The 10,864-nt window shown below is 32.9% G+C and overlaps 1 protein-coding gene across 6 annotated transcripts in view; it reads right to left on the reverse strand.

Annotated features, from left to right (window-relative positions):
• Positions 1-8,767, reverse strand: part of BCHE (butyrylcholinesterase) — a 74,397-nt gene extending 65,630 nt beyond the window's left edge. For 5 of the 6 annotated variants that reach the window (XR_006787223.1, XM_045851962.1, XM_045851960.1 and 2 more), the window contains exons 1-2: positions 8,629-8,767; positions 691-2,215 (exon numbers count right to left, since the gene is read on the reverse strand). Coding sequence is in view for 5 of the 6 variants with exons in the window: in XM_045851962.1 (XP_045707918.1) it covers positions 691-2,207 (1,517 nt within the window). In the remaining variant the exon portion in view is untranslated. Of the gene's footprint in view, positions 1-690; positions 2,216-5,323; positions 5,422-8,628 lie in introns of all 6 variants that reach the window. The other variant, XM_045851961.1, reaches the window with a different exon arrangement.
• Between the last annotated feature and the right edge of the window lie 2,097 nt (positions 8,768-10,864).

Genomic DNA, 10,864 nt, shown 5'->3' on the forward strand with positions numbered 1-10,864 from the left:
GGGAAAACATGTTATTTTGTAAAGTTCTGTTTATTTATTATCAGCCATATGACACCTCAAGTGGAAAAACAGTTTAGCTAAACACAAGGAACCTTGTAGCTCCTGACACATGTCACCTGAAAGTTCTAAGCAAACCTGTTATGGGGAAAAATTCAACAAAACGGCAAACTCTGTATATTGGGCAACCTAAGAACCAGCCTCATGCATGTGTTGCCCTGTGGTTTCCCTGAGCCGGCGTGTTTCTGCATGTGTCAGTTGCCACTGTCCCCCTGCTTAAGAGATTGAGAAGATAAATGTGTACTCTTTCCGAAACCTGTGAACATTAAGAACTTTCAGGTTAAAAACCACAGTCACAGTAATTTCAATTCTCAAGGTAAACATCTGTTTTTGTACCAACTCCATCTTACATTGCTAAAGTGTTCCGCAGTGTTTGGGAAATGATATCACAAAATATTTTTTCATAAAAGTTTGTTGATGGTTTCCTTCAAGCATGCCAATGCAAAGAATTGAAATCTACTATGTAATAAAAAGCAAAACCACCCTAAAGTACAAAGAGAATAAATATTTTAAATGTTTCTGCGCTTTTAATGAAGTCTGCACCAGACACCAAGCAAGGCTAAGCAAAACAAAACAAAACAAAACAAAACAAAACAAAACAAAACCAGACTAATTACAAAAATTGGCACTTACCCATATTTTGCAAAATTTGCCCAACGTTTCATTATGGATCTACTCAAAATTTCCTCAGCTTTTGTGTAATTTACTCTTCTCTCCAGAGGTAAGCCAAAGACAAATTCAATTTCATAACCATGCATCACTCCCATCCATTCAGGCCAAGGGAGTTTAGATGACTGGTGTTCAAAATAGTAGAAAAAGGCATCATTTCCCAAATCTGTGAGCTTTTTGGTGAACTCCAAGGCAGGGCATATGAAGTTGTAATCCCCAACAACGTCATCCAAGGCCTCCCGGTATTTTTCAGCTCTTTGATCATCTAAAAAGTCCACGTAATGGAAAAGTATCGATTCCCTTCCAAGTTCACTCACTCCTTGAAAAAACATTTTTAAACCTTCTAGAAATTCTTGTCTAGTTATGATACTGTCATTATCTTTGCTGAAACCAGGAGAACCATATACCAAAAATGCTGTTCCTTCATCTTTATTAACACCCACCAAGATCTGGGTTTTTTTGAACTGTCCAAGTTGAAGTAGTGTGTCTGGCATGTCAGTGAGAAAATCACCATCCACCAGTGGACCAAAAGGTACTTGCAAGAGCGTACCGTAGGGAACAATAAATACTTCATTCAAAAGAATTTCCTGGGGGTCTTTATTTCGGAGACATTTGATTATCTCAGTCTCATTTTCTCTAAAGCAACCCATGAATTTAGCTAAGGTCAATGTTCTGTTCCTAGCTTCCTCAAGAGAGTTGACTGCCCAACGGGCATTAGAAGATCCACTTTGCAGAATGGCTCTGGTAAACAATGGGTGGCTTCTAGGGGAGAGTAAATGAAGGCTCACTGAAGCTGCTCCTGCACTTTCTCCAAAGAGAGTTACACTTTTAGAATTTCCACCAAAAGCTGCTATATTCTTTTGGACCCACTGAAGTGCCAACTGTTGGTCAAACAAGCCCATATTACCTGGTGCCTCAGAATTTCCTGGTAAAGCTAAAAATCCTAGGGCACCCACCCTATAATTCATTGAAACTACAATAACTCTCTCAACTCGTGCCAGAAACTTGCCATCATAAACAGGCAAAGATGACGTTCCAGTTTGAAAACCACCACCATAGATCCACACCATCACAGTAGCGTTTTTGGGCTTAGGTACTGGAATCCACACATTCAGGTACAAGCAGTCTTCACTGAGGTCAGTATTTGGATTCCACATCTCTGACCCAATAAAGCCTGGGAAACTTTGATCTGTGTTCTGATAGCAAGAATTTGAATATTTTGTGGCATTCCAAATATCAGACCATTTGGTCAAAGATTGTGGCTTTCTGAACCGAAGTCTACCAAGAGGTGGCTGTGCGTAGGGAATTCCAAGAAAGGCTGTCACTGTGCCACCAAGAACTGACAAGTTTATCCCTCTGACTTTACCACTCTTGGTTGTAATGATGATGTCTTCTTCAGAGTGTGATTCCCCGATAAGCACCCAGAGCAGAAGAAACAGCAAAAGACATTGGATGTTTATGATTATACCCTTGCTCTGCATATTGGTTTCTGAAAGAGATAAGTAGCAAGTTTTAACAGCCTCATGCATCTGGCACTATATTTTGTTGATGATAACTAATATATAGTAGCTCTAATTTATCTTATAAATGATGAAAACTAATAAATGTGCAACCACTACAAAGGTTTATGTAAAAAAAAACAGAAAGAGTTGGAGACATTTTAGTTTTCAACTTCAAAAACAAGTGGAATGAGAAGGCAGAAACTATTTCCCTTTGGCAAAATTTATTATCAAACCTCTATAAGGAAGATTTAGTATTTCATACAATGGAGACCCAAATAAACTGGAATTATTTTCTGGAGGCAGACCCATTGTAGTACAGGCTTCCCTCGCTAGGTGAGTGTTCTAGGGAACTGTCTCTATCAGTGCACCAGCTGGAATTGTGAAGCCAAGCTGCACTTGGCTTCAGTGAATTTTTCTGAAGACTCTTTGAATGTGTTTGCACATAATGGGTGATTTACAAGCACCTCTGCCCACACCATGCTGAGCGTTCAGCAGTTTTTGACCAAAAATGGCATGAACCACATGCCCCACCTTCCCCAAGCAATATTTTTTTTTGTTCACTTCCTGGAATGAAGAAAAGTCCTCAGAGGGAAACCTTTTGCTGAAGCGGAAGAGGATAAACAAACAAAAAAAAAAAACTGCAGAAGCAGAAAAAGGCATCAAAATTAAAAGACATCAAGTTCAAAAACAGTTTTGAGCAATGGAAAAAACGTCTTAATAGGTGTATTGCCTCAAATGGGGAGTACTCTGAAGGTGATTCAAGTTTAAAAATGTAAGAATAAATACACAATTTTTTATAAATAAATTCTAGGATTTTTGGATCTCTCCCTTGCATAGGAAGTTTCTCTCAAGCATGTACTAGTTTGTACACTTCTTCGCATACACAACACTACCACTAGTGGCATTAAGTTGTACTGTATTTATTACAGGTGTAATTTCTACCATGGTTAGAGGAGGAAATAGAAGCTCATGCAGTCTCTGAAATATTTCCAGTTCTAATCATGGCTGGCTGGCTCTTGACACAACTGTGAAGTAGGTTAAGAACATTTAAGGATCTTAAGTCTATTCTTGTCTTTTTCTGTTTCTTTCTGTGGTCCTTTTTGACTAATGGCTTATTCCTCTATGCGATCTCAAAGAACTTTTGCTTCTTCCACTTTTTCTAGGAATTTCTCAACTTTATCCTTTTCATAACTATCAAAACACAAGTAACTCTGACCATGCCTAACACATTCGACCTCACTAGCTGCACATACTTTAATAATTAACTAATATACATATACACAGTGAATAACCCCTGAGTGTAAAATTCCTTCTAAATCAGTATCTTCTCCCATATATTATCAGCCACTGGTTCTCTCCATTAGCATTGTAGTTCAGATAAAGAAGACTACATGATTTTTTAATTTATTCAATTTTAGAAAAATTATCTAGTATATATCCACAACCCTACCTTTTCTATTTTTCCCATAGTTCTTACAGTATTAACAAATTAGTTTTCATACTGTAAAGAACAAAAGGCAATTTATTGTATTATTTGCTATTTAACAAGCAACAAATAGATCGTCCAAAATCTCTTCTGACTATACACTGAGATCATATAAAGGAAGAAACCTTTAGGCATAAAGGACCACAGAAGGGACGATGGAAACAGATTAATTTGTATATTGACAGTTAAGAAAAAGGCTATTGTTGAGAAATCACTACAAAAAGTGGGGAAAGATTAAGTAATCTTTGAGACCAACAAAATTATAACTGTTCAGCATTTTATTAAATAATACTTATTTGAAGACATGAAAGACCATTTGGGGAGATCAAATTTTATTAAATATTCAGAGTGAACTCTCAAGATATTAAAAATAATATAAATAAAAATCAGATTCAGAAACTTTCTGTGACAAAGAGGGAAGGAAAATGTAATCCAAAAATAATTTTAAAGAACTTACACCTTTATATAACTGAAAGAAAACTTGACTCACATCGTCAAATACAAACAGCAAACTCATCCATATAATGGTAATAAAGGACAACAAATATACAAACTATTCTCTTTAATACTTTTTGATACTATAATTAGAAATCCAGCTAATGTGTCCAAGAAGCTAATCTTCTGAGGATTAATAATTTGTGTTATAATTAGTTATTATCATTATTTTTTAGATTGTCTTAGAAGGCGAATATAAGGTCCTATCCTTATAACCATCCTAGATATAAGATACTCATATTTTAAATCAACCTAATTCATCACTGCTCATAAGACAGCTAATGATCAACAAGTACTTTTGATTATCCAAAAGCATCTGAATAACCCATTGAATATATTTTGTTCAGTGTCAAGTACTTATGGATATATCTGTATCTCTACTTCTATCTGTCTCTATCTTTGTTGATACCTATGACTGTGTCTATATCTACATATCTACTCCATGTCTAATCTCCCTCAATATATGTATATACATAAATATATATATGTATATGATTTTTATATTTTTTAAAGATTTTATTTATTTGCTTTAGAGACAAGAAGGAGGAGAAGGAGAGGTAGAGAAACATCAATATGTGGTTGCCTCTAGCGTGTCCCCCACCAGGGATCTGGCTTGCAACCCAGGCATGTGCCCTGACTGAGAATTGAACTGGTGACCCTTTGATTCAAAGCTGACACTCAATCCACTGAGCCACACCAGATAGGGATGATAATATATATATATATTTAAATTAAGTGATTGTTATTTTTAATGTTCTTAATTGTGGTACAATTGAGTTTGTGCCAAGATCAATTAAATGTGTTATTGAACCATAAATATTTTAACACTTTTTATACTGTTGTAATTTTAGGTATTATAACTATATTAAGTGGAATATTTATATCATAAATAATAATAGACTTGACATTTACTAATAAAATTTTATACTTCCAAAAGCTTAGGAGTTTTAGAGGTAGTGCTAACACAGTTGTTTTTCCCCCTTCGAATAATTCCTTAGCCCTTTCTGTTAAATAAATGGAGGTGGGCATCTGGAGTAAAACAAAGCACTGTGATGCAATTTTTTTCCTTTTTTAAAAACATGCTTTGGAAAGAAAAAGGAATTAAAACACAAACCTGGTTTACTTTGAACTGCATTTCAACAGATTAACCACAGCATCACTGGTGGAACACATTTCTCTCTTCAATTTACCTCAATCAGTGTTCTTCTGCATCTAATGTAAGGATTGTTGGATTTTTTTATTGGTTTTATATAACTATTTTTTGTGTTTAAAAAACAAAAATAAAATCCTAATAATTTTTGGTTTCTGATAATTTTCAAATTATTTTTATATAATTTACTAATTATTACCAAAATATTTTGTTTTTCTATATAATTAATAAATGTAAAAATTTTATTGCATATGTTAAAAAATGTTTGCTGTATCAACTAAAAGGTTTTAATATCATTCTAATGCCATTTCCTTTGACTTTGCTTCTTGTATGTTTTTATTTATAGTTTATGCCAAGTGGATCTTATATATAGTATGATTTATATGAATAATAATCTTTCTCTTTTAACAATGATATATATGAGTAATCACTGTGTAAACTACACAATTAGTAATATTAAAAATAATTCTAAGCATGTATTTTTTAGAAGAATGGCAATATAATTCTAATGCACCTTTATGCTACCTGCTGGAAAGCATTACATACCATATTATTAAATATAAACTATAATACTCAAACATGCACCTGTACACACACTTACTGTTAGTGTAACCTAACATTTTTCTACTTAGCTGCATTACTTTATTTAAATAAGCATTATTTTGTCCATTTATTAATTTGTTATTCTCAAACCTAACTTGTTGCTCTGCAGTTTTATCCTTAAGAGTGTTTATATTTTTAATATGTACCATCACATGATCAAATAGTGAAAGCAGAAATAATAAAAGGTAGCTATGAAAAGGTCTATATCTCTAAATATACTAATAATTAAAATATTCAACAAAACTTTATTCTTTTCTATTATAAATTCTGGTACAAATTGACAACTATCACATTAAATAAACACTTTAAACACAGAGAACACATGTTGATCATAAAAAATACAGTGAATTTTGATGCAATGTACAACTAAGTATCTGAATTTAGGTTAATTAACTTACTTCCATAATGTTTAATATTTGAAAGAAAGGCTGCAGTTATTGTTGGGATGGCAAAAGGAAGCGAATGATGAGAGTAGGAAGAGGGGAAACCTGAAAGACAATGAACACTGCCGTGTTCAAAGTTCATACAATGCTCCAGGATATAAAAGTCACCAGTAAACTTTTGGAAAACATTCTAAACTTTTAAAAATATAACTTACAAAATAAAGAAGGTACAGAAATAATTTTCTACATTTCATATTTTAATACAAGTTTTTAAGTAGAGAGTTCCTTGACCAATTAGTAGTTACATACAGTCTGAGACAAGGGCATAAGTAAAGGATTGATATACAGAGGTATGTATTTGCCATGCTTTCCATAATGGGATATCAGCTAAATTTTCTAAACAATGGTGCATTTAAGCAGTTCTCAAAGAATGGTCACGTAAATATTGATAATACTTTTCTCTGAATATATAGTAATTTTCCTATATTTTAAATGGTTATAATAAAATACATTTTTATACATAAATAATGGCTCTTAAAATTGTGGGGAAGTGCTACATGGATAATATGATTTAACGCAAGCACTACTAAAATGAATTTGGTTAAATTAAAACAGCTATGCTATTATACTAAACCTTAAAGGCTTGTTTTGTTGTAAGCGAAATGAACTGGGGAACTGAGGAAGTCTGTTTATAAATAGACTATAGCGCTGTCTTTCACAGACCCTTCAGATACCGTTAGGCAACAAAAGGATGTGTGTAGATAGATGACAGTATATTAGGTATGAGAAACATAAGATCTGTATCTGTCCTCAATCGGGAAAACATTCACAAACTTTTTAATGTGTGAATAATTTAAACATTTAATATTAGATATCTTGGATTTCCTTTGAAAGTTGAATTTGTTTTTAGGTTCACAACTATTCAATTATAATTCTCTAACATTTGGGGCAGTTTTTATAAGAATGAGCACATTTTGCTAGAAAAGCACTAAAATAAGACAACGTATAATATAAATATGTTTCATTAATCATTACTGAGGAATAAGTCAAAGCTCAAACTGAATTTGTTAATAAGATGCCACTTAAAAGATATTATTAGCTTGTGTTTGAAAACTGAAATGCAGGGTTGATCCCACATATTTTCTTAGGATTAAAGAGCAGGACATTATAAACAAACAATAACAACAAATCTAGGTAAATAAAGCAAAACTTTGCAAATCAAATTAGAAATTTTATTGAGCATCCAAAAAGCCTTGTTACTTAAAATTAACAGAGAATTCTAAAGATTCTCATTTTAAGGATAAAGCCACTCTCTGAAAGCTCATCCTCATTCCTTTTAAAAAGTAACTGTACAGATCGAATATATCTATTATAACTACAAGATAGTTTATATTATGGAAAGCATTACACAGACTATTAATATCACCTAATTGAGGCATACTCTAAAAACTAAAAAATACAACTAGAAATCACTAGCAATGAAATAATTTTGTTTACATTTAGTTTACTTTTAATAATTCATACATTTTACTCAATACCTAATTTTCTGATTATACAAGAACTGATATCATTAAAATAAAGATAGGTTTACAAGACCAGACTACAGATAAAAGTCTATATTTGTTTATAGACTATAATAAAAATCACAATAAATATAAAATACTATGATATAATTTACATATATATTAAAAGAGGACTACAAGGCACATGGTCCAAAAGTTTGTAAATCAAATTAGGAAATAGATTTTCCTTTTAGATATGAGAAACACAGATTTTCCTTTGCCTATTGATACTGTTCAAGTTTCAGATGGCAAAAATGTTGATTAAGAAAAGTACTCTATCACGCCCGACAAGAGAATTATTCTTTTCATATAACTTAGAAAAATACGGTAAAACTGGTGAAAGACCATTTTTGTTACTCTTTTAAGGAGAAATTCATTAAACATTTCATTTAAGGGAAAAATAGCATAAAATGTTTGCACTTAGGGAGTGTGCTAAAAACACACATAATAGTGATTCCACAAGTGCTACGATCCTTTATGTAAAGTTGAGCAAATTTATTATTTCCTCAGCAGTTAAATGGACTCAGTCTGTGTCCCCTGAATAATAGGAAAATTCATGCATACGTCTGCTCACTTGTTTCATCTGACCTTTTTGCTATGACTGCCCCCACAGTGCACCAAAGGGGCACAACAATACACGTGAAGGTATCACACTCTTCTAAGAATGAGCTTTGCAGTAACTTGCGTTGCTGCACAGAAATGCAAATTCAGAGTAACTTACCCGACAACTGCAACAAGATGATAAAGTTTGCAAGGAGTGGAAATCATGTATTACTTCAGGGAAATGCAGTATGCAGCTGCTGCTCCAGCCTGTAAATTGGACTGCACTGACATTACAATCAACTGTTACTGACAAAGCTCGCGAGACTTGGCAGCAGCAGCTAGATCTAGAAGCAGCCAATCTTTACTTTCTGACATCTGTTCAAGGCTAATGGTATGAATGCAATAGTGAATCATTTACAAAGTATTACCGGATTCATGGTTTAAGATTGCAGGCAGTCATCTAAGAAGGAAGAAAAAATAGAAAGAAATGCTTCTTTAAGAGAAGCTGAAATCGAATAGAAAATGTGGGGTTTTTTAAATACTACCAGAACTTTTAAGAATTTTTCCTCTTTATAGACTATTTTCTTAGGATCATGTTAAGATTTAAAGATGTACATGTTCTAAAAAATGCTGTTATTGAAAACTTTGTGCCTTCAATTTGTGTTAGTGATAAAGGAATGTAAAACATAAATTAGGAAACAACACAATTACTCTGAGGGCAAAGGTATGAAAATCAAAAGATTAGTTATATTAAGTGAGTGAATGTCTCTTATATGCATGTCTTTTTAATATATATGAGTTAAATATTATTAATCATAATTTTAGTTGATGAAGCTACGTAAGACTTAAAAGGATCACAAACTTGCTATATATCCTATCATTAGTAGTTTTGAAATCAGCATTTTAACCTAGATTTGTCTGATGTCATTTCATGTCACCTGTTTCCAAGCCAATAGCTATTTTGTCTTTTAAAGTTATCCAGGCTGGGAAAATTATTACACAAGAGGTATTTATTAGATAAACTTTATACTGTATACTCATAATAATTTGTGGTTTGTTTAGAATATAGTTTATATAATGACAACTGTTCTCTAAAGGAGAAAACTTTTTGAAAATGGTACACTGACAATTTTGCAATGTTTTTTACAAAGATGGCATTTTTGTAAAAATGTAGTCATTCTGATGGTCTGCAGGAAAAATAATTCATTGGTTTAATATATGTTATTTTTTATGCAAATGCCAAAATTCTTCTCTCCAACATAGTTCCAATGCATTGATGTCTCTATTATCTATGGTCAGTCTCATTCTCAAATCCTGCAATTTTTGAGAGATGTTTTACCCATTGACAAATTCAGCAGGGCATTTGGTATACTCCCAATATCTATCTACTCACTATTCTGTAAAATATACTACATATATACACATATTTTAATTTTAAACAAGAACCTAAACAATAATCTCTTATAAGAATTTTTTTTTCTTAAACACATTTCCACTGGCTGCCTAGCAACATCAACTGATCACAAAACCTTACAAGTTTTCTCTGCTCAGGTTTTGCTTCAGGGAACTGCCTTTAGCTCCTGCTCCTATAGTTCATGATTTCTTGGTTGTACCCATTATTTAATGCATAATTTCAGTGCATTCGTCTTTCTGTCTTATTTGAGGGTTTCTTTCTTTGTGGCTGATCTGCTGCTTTACTTCTGTGGTGTCATAGTGGGAGGATGTAGACACAGGTGGTGAGTCTCATTTCAGGGTCATAGGCAAGTGTTCCCTGACAGCCTGATGGTTATATGCTCATGCTGTTAGATGTTGTGTGTGCCTTTAAGTGACACTGCTGAAATACCGCACAACACCACACAGATTTAACACTGTTCAGATTTCGCAACCATGTATGTTGAAGCTCAGGGAAGATAACTGAAATGGTCTTGACCATGGTTATTGCCAGTTAGCCTATTTCAGTGACTCTGCTTTTAAGGTTTAGTGTAACTTAGTTACCACTGGGCTGGTTGTTTTCTAGATAGCGGCATTCAAGAAAATTTGAAGCAGTGTGGGAAATATTAATTAGTAGTATAGATTCATCTTGCTTAGGCACTCTGATGTCACACAAGTACTCTACCTTTGTTAGTTTTTTACAAGAGCAATGTATTCTCTAAATAAAATATGAATTACAAAGTGTATATTTCTGCATTTTACATATAACAGAGGTGAAAAAGATCAAATGCTATATTCCATTGTAGCTTTTTAAATCTATGTAGAGTTGGAGTTACATATAACAATAGTTAAATAGGTTGTTATCATAATTTTGTTTCCTGTTTTAATACATTTCATATTATTTTGATTAACATTTTTAAATGACTGAATCATATATCAGCAATGTGAATATCATTGCACTATTTGTTACTTATATGATGACA

This window comes from Phyllostomus hastatus, unplaced genomic scaffold (assembly GCF_019186645.2).
Source record: "Phyllostomus hastatus isolate PE091 unplaced genomic scaffold, TTU_PhHast_1.1 phas_contig_86, whole genome shotgun sequence".
Lineage (NCBI taxonomy): Eukaryota > Metazoa > Chordata > Mammalia > Chiroptera > Phyllostomidae > Phyllostomus > Phyllostomus hastatus.